General features: G+C 39.1%; 1 protein-coding gene across 2 annotated transcripts in view; it reads left to right on the plus strand.

The window, feature by feature from the left end:
* The window catches only part of DDX10 (DEAD-box helicase 10), a 202,553-nt gene that overhangs the window by 97,196 nt on the left and 85,517 nt on the right, over positions 1-19,840 (plus strand). For both annotated transcript variants that reach the window (XM_036426967.2, XM_036426966.2), the window contains exon 14: positions 17,677-17,796. In XM_036426967.2, coding sequence (XP_036282860.1) covers positions 17,677-17,796 — 120 coding nt within the window. The remainder of the gene's footprint in view (positions 1-17,676; positions 17,797-19,840) is intronic.

Below are 19,840 nucleotides of genomic sequence, written 5' to 3' on the forward strand. Positions count from 1 at the left end.
TGATTGTTAAACCAGCTTTGCACTTCTTGGAATAAATATTTTTGACCATGATTGTTTTTATATACTAGTTGATTCTGGTTGCAAATATTCTGTTAAAGATTTTTACTTCTGTGTTTATGAGACCTATTGGTCTGTAATTTTCTCTTTTTTGTAATGTTGTTAACTGGTTTGGGTATCAGAGCAATGCTAGATTCACAGAATGATTTGGGGATATTCCTTCAGTATATTGCACAAGTTTGTGTAGGGTTATTATTTATTTCTCAAATGTTTGGCGTAATGCACCAGTAAAACCATCTGTGTCTAGGAATTATCTTTGTTGGGTAGGTTTTTAAGCAAATTATTTTTCTATAATTAAAATAAGGCTCTTCAGGTTATCTGTTTTTCTTTTCTTTTCTTTTCTTTTATTGAATGACCTTCAGTAGTTTGTACTTTTCAAGAAATTTGTCCATTTATGTTACTGAATTTGTTAATATAAAGTTGTTAGTAATATTCTCTTATTAGCCTTTTAATGTCTGTATGATCTGTAATAATGATCTTTCTCTCTCATTTCTGATATTAAGAATCTTTTTCCCTGGGGGGAAGAAAAGCCTTCCAGTTTTATTGACCTTTCAAAGATCCAGTTTTGAGTTCATTGATTTTCAATAAAAACATTGTTTGTATGTTTTTGTTTTGTGATGGCAGAACCATATTTTTTTCTCATGACCTTTATAGTAAAACTCCCTTGTGTTGTAGTTGAATATATACTTTTGTTTTACCCATTCACCTTCTAGCAGAAAATATACTTTGGAACAACAATATTTATTCATCTTTGTTGTTTCCACAATCTTTAATTAAATTGGAATCAGTAATGGTAGATAAAGACCTTGGAAAATGACATAAGTTGGTTTATTATTCTGGTAATATATCATATGGAACTCAATAGTAAGTTAAAGCAAAAAGGCATATAATTCTCATTATTTGGGATGGCAAATTTAGCCTTTTTTATAAAAAAAAACTAGAGGGCCAACCCGCAAAAGTCATGCAAAGGGCTCTGCCCTCTCAGCCAGGGTGGCTTGCCTCGGCCCTCACAGTTGTGGCTTCATCTGGAAGGTAGTCTGGTCTAATAAGCATATTATGCTTTTATTATTATAGACTAGTGGCCCAGTGCATGAAATTTGTGCTCTGGGAGTGGGAGGGTGTCCCTCAGCCCAGCCTGCACCTTCTCCAATCTGGGACTCCTTTGGGGATGTCCAACTGCTGGTTTAGGCCTGATTCCTGTGGAGAAGGGTTCTTTTAGTAGCTTTATCTGAGTCAAGGTTTTTTTGTTTAAACCTCACACCAAGCCTTTCTCCCATGCTGCAGTGGAGATGAATCCAAAGAAATCCACAGTAGGATATAACAAAAGATGTATATTATTTTCTATTTCAAAACAATTTAGGAGGTAGAGCTCTACCTAGTAAATATGGGCTTACCTACTACATTTAACATGTGACTGGAGTTAGCACAATTTTATTTCTAAGATATTTCAGAATTGCATCTATCATGTAATTTGTAGAGAGAGCTATGTCATTATCACAGCAGCTCAAAATCTGGGGGAGTGTAAATACTCCCATTATGCTTGGCCAACAGCTCGTAACAGAAGAGTAGTTATTTGCTGACCTTTTCAGATCTTTTTAGATGAGGAAAGGTATAAATAAATGAATTCTTTGATTCCTGATAAATGGCCTGGAGGCTGAAAAGCAATAGAAAGGACCTCATTCTGTCTCTTGGGCAGTTTACAGCCTCTTTATCTGCGTGCTCAGCCACTCTTTAATTATCCCCAGGGAGCAGGCTCAGGCTGCATGCTTCCTCTTACCCATGCTAGAAACCTTAACAACTTCACCATTGCACTGATCCCTTGAGTTCTCATATCTTTCAAATTTTCTGAACTGTTTCACTTCACATCCTATTTCTTGCTCTTTACTCTCATGTAATATATTGATGTCATATTAATCTTGGAAAAAACATTTAAATTATAGTTAACCCTTAAACAGTGCAGGGGTTAAGTAGGAACACCAACTCCCTGCACAGTAAAATATCTGCATGTTACTCTTGACTCCTCTCAAACCTTAATTACTGATAGGCTTCTGTTGATAGGAAATCTTACCAATAACATAGTCACTTGATATATTTTTGTGAATGTATTATTATATACTTTATTCTTACAATAAAATAAGTTAGATAAATGAAATGTTATAAAAATTACAAGGAAAATTACATTTATAGTATTTATTGAAAACATTTTGCGGAAATGGCAGAAAAAAAGATTCCCCACCCTGTCCTAAAGTATATACTGTTAAAGTATTTATAACATCATTTGCAGGCCATACAAAATTATCAGCTTAATGATTAGTCTGTTATATTTGGTCAAACATTTAATTAGCTCACTTCTAATGCCATGGCAGGACCAGACCAAATTGTCCTGGGAGACCTTATAAAACCCTCGGGCCAGACCTTCCCTACCCCTGGTTAAGGGCCTTAAGAGTTAATTTTCTTTTGAGACCCTGGATGAGTAAGATCTAGTCTGAGTTTGTTTCCTTCTGTTGCCTTTGCACAGATTTCACACTCCTCCAGAACATTTGTCACATAGTTATTTGTTTGTATAATCAACATCCCCTTTAGGCTGGGCTTCTAGAGAACAGATACAACCTCTGTTTTATACATCCCCACACCCAGGACTCAACAGCACCATTCTTAGAATTGATGTTCAATAAATATTAGGGGAATAATAGAGATACTGAGAAGATTATGTTGACTTTCTAAAAGTAGTTTAGCTTCATTCTTTTATAGTAGGACTGCATTCTACATTGTTTATTCCCTTTTCTGACTTTTTTTTTTTTTTTTTTTAATATGATGCTTTCTTCCTTAAAATGATGACCGTAATATTTACTGCCCGGATCTCCATTTGGTTATCTATCACACTTCAAGGACTCTTCTTGTTTCTTGTGAATGTTCTTCTTGCCTAAACAGCTAAATACTCCTAGTGAGACCTTATTGATAGATTTTAGAACCTCTAGTGTCAAATTTAAAAGAAATTAAAATTTTGTTGATTAATTGACAGTCATATGGAAAATTGTATGAGATGATGCTTTGCCTGATTTTATTGGGGAAAAACATGGTTGAACTGTTTTGAATAATAATGTTTTTGTGATACTTAGATTGCTAGCTATTCCATTTTCTTAGTTTATAATATTTCCTATATGTTATTATAACTATTCTTTGAGGGTTTGCTCTATAAATAGATTTCTCATGTGGGTGATAATAGAATTTTCTTATTTTTGTCTGCATCCCTATTTAGTATGTAGAAATGGAAATGGGTATTGATTATTATGTGATGTCATTTTATCAGGTATATGCTTATTCAAAATTTGTTGAGTTGGTAGAATCACAGAGTTGAAGCACCAGTGATGTATAAAATATAAAGATGTATATACAATTCTTATTTTGTGTATCCCCAGACTTTGCAAAATGATTATAGTGTACCCCTTCTTCATAGAAAAACCCCTATTTTTCTCTGTAGTTGTTAAATTATGTACTTTGGAATGCCAGAAGAGGTACTTTGAATGCCAGAGTGTGATTGTTTCAAATTTAAGGAAACATTTAACTGCAGGATTTAGATTGTAATTTTCTAACAATATTATAATTTAAACAAAATTTTATCTTCACTTCTCCTTACCTGCCTAAACTATGAAAACAAAGGACAGGTCAACCATTTTGTAAATTGCCGTAGAATCAGTAGTAGGTTTCTGTTCTGTTGGCTTGACTTTCTCCTCTCCTTAAAGCCTGAGATAAGGATGTGTTTTGAAATTATTTTAGAACCACGTTTTCAAAGTGTCTGAACTTGTAAAATGTTAAACAATCCCAGGATTAGAAGTAGCTTGGTGTGAGCTGCTAAACTAACTGTCAGAAACTGGTGAATCCTGAATATACAATGTTTTGTTTTCTGACCACAGGCTAGTTTCTTAACTACTTCGAGCTTTGATTTTTCTCCTGTTGTTCAAATCAAGTAAAAGCACAAAGGGAAATATTGATAGCCTGTGTGGTATAAATGTGAAGTGGCATTTGCTTCTGTGTTCAGCTCCCGTTTTTGCCTGCATCAGTACATTCTCCACGTGCTTCTCACCCCTGGGCACATAATATAAAATATAATGTACCCAGCTGCTTACAGCAGTAGCCCCTTCCCCATTTCCTCATAAATTTTGTTTGTTTTGTTAGATACTACTAAATAAAAACACAACTAGTAACTAGCAAAGTTAGAATTCAAATCCAAATCCTTTGACACCTAAGCTGTGCCATTAACCAATATACATGCTCTCAACTATCAGTCTTCTTTTACCACCATTAACTGTAGAATGGTGATCATGAGAATCTGATTTTTCAGAAATACCTATTAATTAAAAGGAAGGTGTAAAAAATCTTGAAAAATAAAGAGATTAGTGTATATGGCATTACTTTGTAGTCAAAACAGGAAAAAAATGGAGTTAGTGTATGTTTAATACAATGTGACCTATTGTGGATCAAGTGGAACTCATCGCTACTTCATTCAGAAAACTCAAATGTATGTGTGTTGGTAAATCTGGAACATTCAGTTAATAGTGCCTTTATGAGATTCAGAATGTACTGTAACGTGAAAAATACGAGGTGTATTCTTTCTTCCCTTAAACTGATTTTTAAAGTATTTATCATTCCTTTTTTGTTTATATATAAGACAGAAGACAAATCTGATGTTATTTTACACAATTTATGGTTATGAGATAGCATATTGTTTCCCTTCAGGGATATGTCATTCTGTCAAGTCTGGTTTAGTCATGCTTAGAATAAATTGCCTTTTTTTGTGTGGTAATTTTCTGAAACTATTAACTAGAAAAAAATTTTAAAAAGATAATGAAAAGATTTCATTATAGTTGATAATATTGTAATAGCCATGTTTGCTGTCAGGTAGGTACTTGTAATACCAGAGGATCACTTTGTAAACTATATGATTGTCTAATCACTATACTGTATATCTGAAACTAACACTATATAATAAAAGGCTAATATGCAAGTTGACCAAACAGTGGAACAGCCCGTCACTATGACTCACACTGACCACCAGGGGGCAAATGCACAATGCAGGAGCTGCCCCTTGGTGGTCAGTGTGCTCCCACAGTGGGAGTGCCGCTCAGCCAGAAGCCCTGAGCTGGGCCTCACGGCTGGTGAGTGCAGCGGCGATAGCAGGAGCCTCTCCTGCCTCTGCAGCAGCTCTAAGGATGTCTGACTGCCGGCTTAGGCCCACTTCCATTGGGGAGTGGGCCTAAGCCGGCAGTCAAACATCTCCTGAGGGCTCTTGGCCTGCAAGGGGGCACAGAATGGGCTCAGGGACCCCCTGCAAGTGCATGAATTTTGTACTCTCGGCCTCTAGTATGCTAATAATATGCTAAGGCCACTCAACCTCTTGCTATGACGTGCACTGACCCCCAGGGGGAAGATAGTCAACTGGTCGACAAGTCACTATAATGTGCACTGACCACCAAGGGGCAGACGCTCAACGCAGGAGCTGTCCCCTGAGGGTCAGTGCATTCTCACAGGGGGAGTGCCGCTCAGCCAGAAGCTGGACTCTCGGCTGGTGAACACAGGGGCAGTGGCAGGAGCCTGTCCCACCTCCACAGCAGTGCTAAGGATGTATGACTAATGGCTTAGGTCCACTCCCATGGGATGCTGTCCGCTGGACATCCCATGAGGGCTCCCAGGCCTGGCTGAGGGACCCTCCCAAGCGCACCGATTTTGTGCACCACGCCTCTGGTATAAAATAATACTGAAAGTTAACTGCAATTGAAAAAGAACAAAAATTATTGCTAGAATTAGTTGCTTACATTGCATGGAGACAGAGTTGTACTTTTTGAATATGCACACTTTAGTGAAAATCCCCTCCCTCCACACCTTTCTTTACAAAGTTAATTTTTTGAATGATAAAATGGTAGCACAGAATAATTATCTTATGAATTGATCTTTCCAGACTTGAAATTTAATTATACCAATCACCCAGCTTTAAATATAGATGCATCTCCTAAGTACTATCAGCAGAAAGAAGCGATAAAATCATTGTTGCACGTATCATTTAGAAAATGAAATTCAACATAGGAAAAAAACAGTTCTCAGAAAAGGCTATTAGATTTCAATTGTCCTGTAGATATGATACTCTGCTATTACAGTCACATGCTATATCCAGCAACCTTTTCTTTTATTTTTTTTTTTAATTTAAATTTTATTTTCAATCACAGTTTACATTCAGTATTATTTTGTATTAGTTTCAGTTGTAGAGCATTGTAGTTATATAATCATATAATTTACAAAGTGTTCCTCTGATATTTTCATACCTACTTCATACATCATTATTACAGTATTAGAGTCCTGGTGCATGAAATTTGTGCGTGGCAAGGGTTGGGGGTCCCTCAGCCCAGCCTGCACCCTCTCGCAATCTGGGACTGCTGGCTTCTAACCACTCTGCCTGTCTGCCTGATTCCCCTAACCACTCACCTGCCTGCTTGATCGCCCCGAAGTGCTCACCTGCCTGCCTTATCACCCCTAACCATCTCTGCCTTGACCCCTGCTGCTATGGCTTCATCTGAAGGTTGTTTGGCTTTCCAGTCTAATTAGCATATTATACTTTTATTATTATAGATTATTAGCTATATTCTGTATTCTGTACTTTACATCCCCATGACTATTTTGTAACTACCCATGTGTAGTTTTTAATCCCTTCACCTTTTTCACGAAGTCTCCTAACCCTCCTCCCGTCTGGCTACTATCAGTCTGTTCTCTGTATCTATTGGTCCAGCAACCTTTTCTTCTCTGTCTTTTGGTTGCTTATTTTAGTTTCCTCTACTTTTTCTTTTCAAACGAATGATTCTTTGCCAGCAGCATTCTTTCAGCACATCAAACTTGGTTTAATATTGCAAGCTTTTACTACCTTTGTTTCTCAGGGTCATTGTCAACCGGATGAATAATATCACCCAGGAGCAGTATTTTAGAACCTTCAAGGTTTTTGTTTTTATCATTGCTGTTCACCTTGTTAGTTCTCTGAGACATTTTTATGTAAATCACAGTTGTCTTTTGAGGTCATATATAATATACTTAACTAGAGGCCCAGTGCATGAAATTCGTGCATGCAGGGGTGGTTCCCTCAGCCTGGCCTGTACCCTCTCGCAATCTGGGACCCCTTGGGAGATGTCCGACTGCCAGTTGGACATTCCCCTTGCAATCTAGGACTGCTGACTTCTAACTGCTGGCCGGCCGGCCGGCTGGCCTGCCTGCCTGCCTGCCTGATCACTCCTAACCACTCACCTGCCTGCCTGATTGTCCCTAACTGCTCACCTGTCTGCCTGCCTGATCACCCCTAATCACTCGCCTGCCTGCCTGATTGCCCCTAATCACCTTTGCTGCCTTCCTGATCTCCCCTAACTGCTCATCTGCTTGCCTGATTGCCCCTAACCACTCGCCTGCCTGTCTCATTGCACCTACCTGCTCGCTTGCTTGCCTGCCTGATCACCCCTAACTGCCTCTGCATTCGCCCCCATTGCCACAACTTCATCTGGAATGATGTCCGGAAGGTCATTCAGCTGTCCAGTCTAATTAGCATACTAATATGCTTTTATTTTTATAGGTATGTAATTTCATATTTTCATTATTTTATATTTAAAGTAAGTATATTTCAATATTAATTTCATCAGAATGTTGTGATTTTAATATTCTTTTGTTTTATAAGATAATCTCTAGGTAACAGACTGAGAAAGCAAATGCTCATATGTTGGAAATATCTTTGGTTATTGTTTGTGGGCTGTGTTTTCCTTTTTTAAACCTGTGCAGAGTCACCTGAAATAATCACATTCCTTTGATATTTTCTTACTTGGAGGTTCTATAGCTTCTTATCTCTTTGTAGAGAAGATACTGCTAAGGTACTTTTCTAAGGCAATTACCAGCATTTCTTATTTGTGGGATTTTTTTTTTTCCTTGTTTGTTATTATAGGCTTGAAATTTAAGTAGGTCAGAAAGATCAGATTTCCACAGTTAATTCAATAAGCATTTATTGAGGGCAAGATATATTGTGTTAGTCCAAGTACATCAAAGAAATAAAAATCAAATCAAAGTAAAGAGCCATTCTGAGGCAATGCATTACTTTTCTATTGCTGCATAACAAATTTCACAAACACAGCAGCTCAACACATTTATTCTTGCATATTTTCTGTGGCTCAGGAGTCTGGCTGGGCACAGAGTACCTAGTTGGTCTTCTGCTCAGGGTCTCACAAGACTGCTGCAAATGTAATCAATGTGTTTCCCAGTCTGCAGTCTCATGTAGGGTCTTGAATGAAGAAAAATCCTCTTTCCAGCTCACTCAAGTTGTTGGCAGAATTTCTTTGGCAGCCGTGTGACTTAGGGCCCCTGCTCTTTGCTGGTTGTTGGCTGGGGACCACCCTTAGCTCCTAGAGGCTGCCCATAGTTCCTTGCCATGTGGGCTGTTTTATATGTTTGCTTACATCATTAAGCTGGCCAAGAGGGAATGTAGCTCTAGTTCAAAAGTAAGATGGAATCTATGCTAATAAAAGCCCAGGTGGTTGTCATGCCCTCACGTCACAATCCATCAGCAGGTGGGCAGGGCTTGACACTGCATGTGCGGCGTGGGGGCAGGTCCCAGTGGCTGCTCTGCACAGCTTCTGCTGGGGGAATTGTGGCCCTGTGTGCGCCGCAGAGTCAGGACCCCCGGCTCTGGCCTACCTCTTTGGGGCAGTCCATCGAGGAGCCCTGGGTGTGTGGGCAGGTCTCACCTCTTTGGGGCAATCGATTCCAGGGCTTCTACGCTGTGAGAGGGCACAGGCCAGGCTGGGGGAGAGGGGGCACCCCTTCCAGTGCACGAATTTCATGCATCGGGCCACTAGTCCTATATGATAAAGAAATAATATGCTAATTAGACCGAACAGCAGAACGACCATCTGGTCATCCTTCCAAACGACCTTCTGGGCAAAGCCGAGGCTTGTGAGGGTCAGCCGAGGCAGCCAGGACTGCGAGGGCCAGGCCCCTTGCACGAATTTTGTGCATCGGGCCTCTAGTCTTATATAATGTGACACAATCGTGGGAGTGATAGCTCATTACCTTTTGCACTTCCTATTGGTTACTCACTCTTATCTAGTTTTTCTGAATTTCATTTCTTGAAAACAACAAACACATTTCCACTTGTGGGCCTTTGGTGCTTGCTATTTACCTAGAAGTCCTATGCAGATGACTTTCTCTTCCTTATCCTTTAGACCTCTGCTAAGTTATCCTTCTTTCGGAAAGCCTTCTCGCCTATCTAAAATTTCTTCATTCCACCCAGTCATTCCATAGTCTGCCTTATTTGTTTATAGAACTTACAGTTCCTTGACATACAGTATTCGCTGTTCATGTGTGTGTTTTCCTACTAGAATGCAAGCTGCACAGTATCCTAAGTGCCTAGGATAGGACTAGTAGAGTAGATATCCAGTTAAGTGTTTGTTGAATAAATGACTAAACTTCTTTTATTAGTTTTAATTACATTTTATCACTTCTAATCCCATAAAGAATTTGAAGTAACTTTAAAAAAATACCTCCAAATGTAATAAAATATCAGGCATGCAAAATATAGATAAAATAGAAATGACTGTTGGGACATTTAATATGCAGGTTATGCAAAGTTTTGGTTTTTAAATATGAATAAGGAATTTGGCTCTGAGATCTTACCTGTTAAAATGAAAAGAACACTTTTTTCCATAAGGAGAAAACATTCTTCTCTAAAGAAGCACAGCTTTTTCTCGAAATTCAACAACTATCCTACAAGACATAAAATAATACATTTTATATGGCAATGGTTAATACCTATACTTAAAGTAAACTGGAGAGGTGATACCAGGATAAAGTTTAGGGAGAATGTCTTTCTGAAAACTGACTGTTAAGGTACCCATCTATATTTCTTTCCCGCTCTTTGCTGATGCCCCCCATTATGCCTGCATGCTTCTCTGAATAAGGTAGAGCTCTTTTCTGACAGAGTAGCGAGATATAGTCTACTCATTATTCTTAAATAGAGGCCTGGTGCACAAAATTTGTGCACAGGTGGGGTTCCTAGGCTTGGCTGGTGATTAAGGCTGATCAGATTCCCCGCCTCCCCGCCTCCTCCTCCTTTCGTCGCTTGTGCACCACCATTGCATGGTTCCCCACCTCCCTGGTTGTCCCCCTCCTCCTTCCCTTGCCTTCTGAGTTTGTCATGACCCACCCTTGGTTCCCCATCCCAGCCTGGGGCCTGGCCCCAATCAGGTGATTGGGACCTGACTGCCAGGTTGAGGGTCCAACTGCCACCGAGGTGAGTGGGAAGCTGGCCAATTGGGGCCTGCCAGCTGGGGGTAGGGACAGGGGCAGGGACCCAGGAGGTTGGCTGCCAGCCCCGAGGAGGGAGCTGGCCCTTGGCCCCTGGGAAAGGGGCCTTGTCTGCCGCCACCCACCCCCAGTTCCCCATCCCAGCCTTGGGACTTGCCAGTGTTGTTGGGGGTGGTGGTGGTGGTGGTGAGGAACCAGGCAGTTAGCTGGCAAGCCCCATCAGCGAACAGAGCCTGTGGGCTGAAGGTAGCTCCTGTGTTGAGCATCTACCCTCTGGTGGTCAGTGTGTCTCATAGTGGCCGGTTGTTCTGTCGTAACAGTTGCTTAGGCTTTAAATATATAGATTAGTAGCTTTTTCCAAAGCAAGTTGAAAATTAGCCAAATATGTCTTTAGTTGAAGGAGATTTCCTATAGATGCTCAAATAAATAGCTGATAACTATTATTTTATCAAGTTTCTCTATGATAGTTTGTATTCTTTTATTAGAAAATTTTGACATCCAGCATCTTGGATTCAAATTCAATGAGGCATATTATTAGTGAGTTTCATAATATAGTAACTCCAGAAATCTTAATATACCTAAATGGAGAATTAATTGCATTTTAATAGAGAAAATTCCCATCAGTTTGACCTGTTTACTTGATTAGATTGGAATTGAAGGTTCACAACTAGTTTGAGATAAATATTTTATTAGTATAATCATTAAGTTTTCTATTGCATTCATTTATTAATAATTCAGCCAATTCATTTAAATTATTATATGGTTTAAATAATTCAAATTCTCTGAAACAGTCTAGATAAGATGTAAATAATGTTTGTCAGTGATAACATACTAACTTGAAAATGACCACATTGAGTTCCCAAGGTTCATTTCATGTTCCAATGTATTCTTTTCTTTTGGACTTCCATTTCTAGTCTTATACCTCAGGAATTCTTTTGGTATAAGGCAGATAATATTTTGGAGATGGAAGATAATTATTACATATCCTGTCAGTACCTGGTTAAGAAATTCTCAGTTTCCTGTTTTTGTTTATTTTGTTTTCTAATTTAGAATTGATTGTTTGGTTGGGTATTTGTTGAGGGGAAAATGATTTGCAATGTTTTTGCAATGCATCACTAATCATGAGAGGAATTTTTCATAGCACTTTTACTTAAAAACTACAGTAGTTCCTTTCTTATGTTTTTGTTTTCAGATTGTCTTCTTTTATTACCATAACTGTCTCAACTCTACATGGCTGTCCTTTCCCCTGCCTGTTTTGTTCTATATATCCTGTCTCTTTTGCCTCCAAGCTTGTCACACAACTCTTGTTACCTTTCCAGTCTCCCAACTTTATTTCCCCTCTATCTGTAATTATTGTTGTCTTTTTCTTTGCGTGATATAAGAAAATACAGTTACTCTGTGTTTTCAGTAGTAGGTAGACCTCTCAAGGTTAAAACTGGAACTTGAAAAAAAAAAAAGGCGGGGGGGGGGGAGGAGCATTTAGATTGTGATTTTACCAATGGTAATTGCTTATTTGGTTTGGAAAATACATGATTTTTTTTAGTGAAAAGAGTAATTTTGTTTTCCCTTGATGTAATTTATTCTTTAAAAATGTACAGGAAGGATAATTATAGGTGTCCTCATGCAATGCAGGCTTTCATTATTTAGTGGATTTTCTCTCAAAGGATTTGTTCAAGGAGAAACTGTGTCTATATCCTAGGGAGGTCATAGGCTCCAGCACTTAGGGAGTACACTAAACCTTCTTACAGACAGTTTCTAGAATTTATTTGAATCATTGACATTGTGCAGTCCTGAGAAGAACACATACTTTAAGAGCACATTTTGAAGTTTAATGAGCCTGTGTTTAGAGGCTGCCTCTGTTGGGTAATTATTGAACTTGTTTTATTGTCAGTTTCATCACTTGTAAGATACAGGCAGTACCTTAAAAGGGAAGTTGTAAGGAATGATTCAAATATTAAACATCTAGCCTGGTATCTGGCAGATAGCATCTCTAATTACTGTTTTGAAAATTCAGAGAAATGTTTAATGGCCTTTGATTTGCTCAGTGAATCCATTTGGATTGTCACTTGTCATGCATTGGAACTGAGGGCACATTCAGCAAAATCATGGCATGGATTAAAGAATAAATTAAGGGAAAAGGGAGCATTTTATGGGGAATAGCCAGGATCAGCAAGACTTGAGGCATGAGTTCCCAATCCCCTTATTCTACATAAAGAGGTACCAGAATTTTGACAGTTTGCTCAATATATAGAGCATAGATTTTATTCCAGTGAAAGTATCCTATTCTATATTATTCCCCCTTATTTATTATAGAACTAGCCATAGATTTAACCTTATCAGCGAATAATTGCACAAACTAGTTGGGAACCAGACAGTATAGTTGGATGCCTGTAGTCATGTGAGAAATTCATCTGTCCAGCATGTGGAGACCTGGGGCCCGTGAGAAACTGAGTCTGCCCTGCTAAGAGAAGACACCATGGTCCTATCTGAAGCTGAGCGTGATTGCAGCCTCTCCTTTGGGGAGAAAGGGATGGAGGAGTGATTCCAGCTCATTGGCGAGGCATCCAAAGTGACTGCTGACAGCATTTTCAGAAACTTCTTGTATCACACTTTACTGCCCAGGGTCAGTAAATCTGTTTGCTCAACAAATAAGTGTCAAATTAAATGTTAAATGTTACGTTTGTTTATTTCTATGCTATTTAAACAAGTTGATGTCTTTGAATGACTCTTAAACAAATTCAGTCTTAGAATGAGTATTGTTCCTGATGAAAATTGGTCTTAATTTGCCTAGGCACAGCCCAGCTTCATAAAGTATTATTGATTTGTTCAGGCACAATGTAGACGCTTACTCTAGGAATTAAAGGGTAAGACAAACTCTCTGTCCACAGGGAAGTTAGTGTCTAAGGGGTAGAATAGAAGTGGAAGAATTTCTTAAAATTAGAATAAATACCACAAGAGAAATCACTGAAATGGCTGAAAGTAGAAAGTCAGAAAAGGACTCAAAAGATAACCAGTGTTAAATTTTACTTAATCACCTTAATTTTGTCTTTTGTGGGAGAATGTCAAGCATATTGACAGCTTCTGCATTTTCTAGTCTGTGGATAGGACAGCAAGGAGAGTGATTAAATAAGCAAACCCAAAAAAACTCTGCTTGGCTTACAGAGTTTGGAGCCTAGCAAAAAATTTATTTTAATTCTTTGGGAATGGTGGTACATAGTAGTTATTAATAAATTGTTATTCAGAGCATTACATTTTAGTGTCATAAGCCGACAGGTGGAAATCTCCTGAGGGGTCCCAGACTCCAAGAGGGTGCAGGCTGGGCTGAGGGACCCGCGCCCCCCCTCCCCCTCCACCAAATGTGGGGTGGAGAAAAAAATAAATGAGCAAGTATCTATCAACAGCTTCTTATGGCTGTTAAAAATTTTTTACTGTTTAAGTGCTAAGGAGGGCAGTTAGAAATTGTATTAATCACTGCATGCTTAAATTGCAATTTGCCAGGAATTTAAAAAAAAAAAAAAAAAAAAAAAGACAAAGTAGTAGAGCACTGAAGTACCGAATACTTTTTTCTAGATGTTATGCTTATGAGAGAGAAAATAAAATTAGAGGTAAGTTTTAATCATAGCCATATGGTCCTTTGAATAAAGACCATTTTTAAAGTAATTCATTAAGCCTAGCTGGCTTGGCTCAGTAGTTGAATATTGACCTATGAACCAGGAGGTAACAGTTCAACAGTTCAATTCCTGGTCAGGGCACATGCCTGGGTTGTGGGCTGGATCCCATTGAGGATGTGTGTGCAGGAGGCAGCCAATCAATGTTTCTCTCTCATCATTGATATATTGCTCTCTCCCTTTCCCTTCTTCTGAAATCAATAAAAAGTATTAAAAAAATTCATTTAAAGCCCTGACTGGGTAAATTAATTGGTTAGAGCACATGTGTCAAACACAAGGCCCGCGGGCCAAATCCGTCCCGCCAGGCCTTGCAATGTGGCCCGCACGGCGCTGTCATCACTGCACTCCGCTGCGTTTCCATCACAATGACAGTTTATGACTGTTCAGCAAACCATTCGGCCCGCGATTTAGGCTGGATTTTAGATTTTGGCCCCTTCTCTGATTGAGTTCGACACCCCTAGGTTAGAGCATCATCCATATATGCCAAGATTGCAGGCGTGATATTCAGTCAGGGCACATATAAGAATCAACTCTCTCTCTCTCTCTCTCTCTCTCTCTCTCTCTCTCTCTCTCTCTCTCTCTCTCAAAAATCAATAATTTAAAAAAAAAAAATCCTTGATGGATTCTTTCCATTTTAAAAATATTTGCTGTTTACCAACTCTTGATTTCCATTTTATGGGCTCTCTTAGTGTTGTTACCAAAAATTATACTTCTCAAAGGAAAGTGTATTCTCTGAGATGTTTCTGACCATGACTAAAATACTCTTGTTATATGTAGTGTCAAGGAGATTGCAGATTAGGGTTTTTGGAGGACTATCCCTAACTTTGCTGGTATTGACTATGATCTTGAACTTCTCTTAACCTCTACATATGCATGTGCATGCAGTACTATTCCTCTAGGGCCTTTTTGGCCTTCTAAGTTCTGTACTTAATAATATCAATATTTTTAATCATCATTATATGGTTTTGCATACCACTATTTTATAAATGGTGTATTTTTAAGAATATCCAATTTTAAATGATCAAACATCATCTAAGTACTTCTTATTGTAATGTAGTACATGTAGTACATGTAGCCATTGACCTTTCATTTAATCTTTTTGCTTAGCTAACTTTCTTATATAGTAGAAGATAGTCTTAGAGACTGGTTGTATATGTACTTTTGAATATGGAGTGGACTAGACATGGTAGTGAGGCTTGTTATTTCTCTTTCAGTTATGGTAAATCCTATACATATCTTCTGTTGTAGTAAAGTCAGCAAATTTAGAAAAATGTCAAACACTGGACCCATGGATAACTAGTAGCAATGATTACCTTGTCTTGGGGGTCTGGGAAGTTGGCATAAGTATATCCTAAATGTCTTTAATTACAATGTCAAAAATGGTTTAACTAACCAGTTTCCAAGTCTGATTTGCATTTACTGTATATCTTAGTTCTGTGATTGTAGTGAAGTCTTTAAGTTATATAAAGATTATATTTTTGTAAACTTGGAGTACAGATTCATGTCCATGTGTGTGTTTGCATATAATTTTTAAATTGGTGTACTGAATAACTGATATTATGTCACATTTGCTTGTTACACACTCATGATAAGTGAATTTTTAGAAATTCTGCTTTAGATCACAGTAACCAGACTGCCAGATAATTTGGTATTCTTTTAGGTTCTGGAACCAGCTATGAAATTCTCAGTTAGACCTTATCTCTATAATAAAAATCCAGTGGTTGTGACACCTTAATAACCAAAGACTGGTTACCAGGAGGCTGTGTGCACAGCGAGGCATGCACTGGTGGGCGGGGCCACGTGATGTCGCATGGTGGGCTTCTAGTAATCACATATTGTTGACTGTTATTTTGATGCTATATAATTTTGGTCAAACTGATCCTGATGAAATAACTACTGGTTATGGCTGAGTCTCTGGTATCACTCTGAAGGATATAGGGTGTAGACAGATCAGATGCTCCCCCAAGAGAAGCATACCTTAGTGCAGCGATGGGGAACCTGTTTTCTGCCAAGGGCCATTTGGATATTTATAACATCACTCGCTTACTGTAATTCACTTACTCTAAATTTATGTCCTATGATAAAAGTTCCTAGATTTATTGAATTTTGAGTCCTGCTTGCATTTGTTTTGGCAGGGCAGAACAAATGATTTTTGTGGGCCTTATACAGCCATGGGCTGGACGTTCCCACCCCCTGGAATCGAACCTTCGACCCTTTGGTTCGAAGGCCGTCGCTCTATCCAATGAGCAAACCAGCCAAGACTACAAGGCTCTTTTATGAGTTCTTAGTGTTCTTCATATATACTTGCGTTGAGTAGGATATCTTTGGAAGGATGCAGAAAAAGCTAGAACAGTGTTTGCTTCTCTGGAAGTAAACTGAGGTGGCTTAAGAGGACACAAATGACAGGTTGTTTTTTGTTTTTGTTTTTAATGTCCTTTATAAAATAAACTACACAATTTTCCTAACTTCTACTCATTCTGACTACTTGTCTGATGGAGGTTTACTAAGTATCACCACTGGTATTACTGGCTTTAATTTAAGGAAAATAATCCAAATTCTTCTCAAAGAAGTTATTTCTGGTCACTCTTCAAAATAGGCTGTGATATGTCTGTAACTTCCTATCTTAGATAGTTCACTCAGCATTCACTTGCATAGATAAGCTGTGGCTTTGTACTTTTACTATCTTGCTCTAGTGGTTTTAGGACATTAACTAGGTGCTGATCAGTGTATCCCTATTAATGTCCTCATACTCTTTCTCACCTTTGATGGCAGCTTAGTTTTCCCATGTTCATCTAGGAAAGTATTGTAATGGCAGGAAGAATGTTGAGTGACCATGTATTGCAGTCATCTTGCTTTCTAACTAAACATTTCTCTAGTCTAAAAGCTTAAGTTTGCACTTGAAAATTAGATGTATTTTTAAAACGTGTTCTGTTTTTTAGCTTTATTTTTCTTTCATGCCCATTTATCATATTATTATGTACAATAGTTCCATTACTAGGATAGCATAGTTTTAGTAATAGAATAAATTTTAGAAGTTATGTCTAACTTCCATCTTATTTACACTTAAACCCTTTTAGCATGGGGGGAGGGGAGTCATCCTATATAATAAAAGCCTAAAATGCTAAGTGTCCGGTTGTCAGGTCGGCTATTCAACCAATCAAAGCGTAATATGCTAATGAATGCTAAGCCCACTCAACTGCTCACTATGACGTGCACTGACCACCAGGGGGCAGATGGTAAATGCAGGAACTGCACCCTGGTGGTCATTGCGCTCCCACAGGGAGTCAGGCTCAGTGGCAGTGCTAAGGATGATAACTGTTAGCTTAGGCCCACCCCCTGCCTAAGCCATCAGTTGCACATCCCCTGAGGGCACCTGGATTGCAAGAGGGTGCAGGCCACGCTGAGGGGACCCCCTCCCTTTCCCCCAAGTGCACGAATTTCGTGCACTGGGCCTCTAGTTAGTTAATAAGTCTAATGATTTTATTTCTGGACAGTGTTTTTGGTGCTTTTCATTAGTCATTGAGCAGTAAATGCACTCAGTTTTGGAAAGTATATTTATTGCCAAGACAGAGTTAAATTGTTAATATAAGGCAGCAATTTCTTAATGTTGTTTTTTCATATTCTCTCACAGAAAAAAGAATCTTCTAAATCCAATGTCAAGAAAAAAGTGACCAAAGTCGCAGAAGCGAAAAAAGTAATGAAGAGAAATTTTAAAGTGAATAAGAAAATAACGTTTACTGAAGAAGGGGAGGTAAGATTCTTAAATACTTCATTTCTGAGGTCCAGCAGGTCCTCAAATACATCCTTTCATTACAGTGTTGATGAGATAATGTAGCACACACATGTCAAACACAAGGCCCGCAGGCCAAATTCGGCCCGCCAGGCCTTGCAATGTGGCCTGCACCGCGCTGTCATCACTGCACTCCGCTGCGTTCCATCACAATGACGCGCGGTGACATAGGAGGCTTGTGATCTCGCTGTACTTGCTATCTATTACGCATGCGCATAGATAACAAGTCACGAGATTCAGGAGGCGTGACCTATAGTCCGGCATCCGATGTGGTTGTGCGGGTGGCAGAGCAGAGGAGAGAGTGAGTGTGCGGGCATAAAAAATACACAGCAGAAGCTGCCAGTTCCTGGCATAAAGTGCAGGCATAAAAATCGCAACAGAATCTGCTATCTGTACCCAGCCAGGCATTTATTGACTGACTTTTTTTTTCTCCACTCCATCTGCCAAATCAAGCTATCCCTGTGCAGTTTTCAACTTTTTCCTTCTAACGCAGATTTTCAATAAACTACATCTTTTACTGCCAATATTGATCCCAAAATGTCCAGGAAAAGAAAAGTTGACGGTGAAGACAGACAATTTAATGACAAATGGGAAAATGAATACATGTTTGTGCTTAGAGAGGGCAAACTAGTGTGTATATTGTGTTATGAGACAGCGTCGGTGATGAAAGAGTACAATATACGTCGTCATTTTGACACCAAACATAATGTTAAGTATGGCAAATATACTTTGGAAGAAAAGCATAAAATTGTTAAAGAACTAAAAGGCAAATTACAATCACAGCAACAAATGTTTACAAAGGCTACAGCGAAAAATGATGCTGCAGTGAAAGCAAGTTTTATAGTGGCTGAAGAAATTGCCCGTACTTCAAGGTGTTTTTTAGAGGATGCCTTTTTGAAGCAATGCATGCTAAAAGTGTGTGAGCAAGTATGCCCAGACCAGATACAGAGTTTTCAAAATGTCAGTTTGTCAAGAAACACCATTGCAGATAGAGTTCAAGAACTTTCAGGAAATCTATCATCACAGCTGGCCGAACAGGCATGCAGTTATCTCGCTTTTTCACTTGCTATCAATGAAAGCACAGACAACACTGATACAGCGCAGCTGTCCATCTTTATACGTGCTACGAAGACCGACCTCTCTGTCACTGAGGAACTTTTGGATGTAGCTGCCATGCACGGGACGACGACTGGTAGAGATATATTTGAGGCTGTGGAGAAATCTATAAATAATTTTAAATTACCCTGGGAAAAGTTGGTGGGGCTAACTACCGATGGCGCACCTTCAATGTGCGGAGAAAAGAAAGGCTTGGTTGGACTAATGAAGGAAAGAATGCAAAAAAGTCACTGCCACACACCCTTGATTACTTATCATTGCATTATCCACCAAGAGGCTATGTGTGGAAAAGTTCTGGACATGAATGACATAATGACCACAGTCATTAAAACTATTAACTTTATACGGGCACGTGGCCTGAATCATCGCCAGTTCCAGCAGTTTTTACAGGAGGTGGGTGCAGAGCATGGAGACGTGCCATACCACACAGAAGTAAGATGGCTGAGCAAGAGCGCAGTCCTCAAAAGATTTTTTGAGCTCAGAGAACAAATTGCTCTTTTCATGGAAAGTAAAGGAAAGCCCTTGCCTGAACTGTCGGATCCCGCCTGGCTATGTGATTTTGCTATGATGTGTGACATATGCGAGCATCTCGCCCAACTGAATCTGAAGCTGCAGGGACGCAAACAAGTCATCACGAAGATGTCTGACATGATCACAGCATTCCAGCGTAAACTTCAACTATGGAAGTCCCAACTGGAACAGGACAATCTTGCCCACTTTCCCGTTTGTTTGAGTATCTCAACCACTATTTTTGGTACTTTTCCTTGCAGTCGGCTGGCTACCAAAGTTATCCGTTTACTAAGTGAATTTGAGCGGCGCTTCTCTGACTTTAGAACACAGCACTCAGGCTTTGACATCTTTGCCAATCCTTTTACAGTTGATGTCAACA

Source organism: Pipistrellus kuhlii, unplaced genomic scaffold, assembly GCF_014108245.1.
Source record: "Pipistrellus kuhlii isolate mPipKuh1 unplaced genomic scaffold, mPipKuh1.p scaffold_m20_p_9, whole genome shotgun sequence".
NCBI classification, from domain to species: domain Eukaryota; kingdom Metazoa; phylum Chordata; class Mammalia; order Chiroptera; family Vespertilionidae; genus Pipistrellus; species Pipistrellus kuhlii.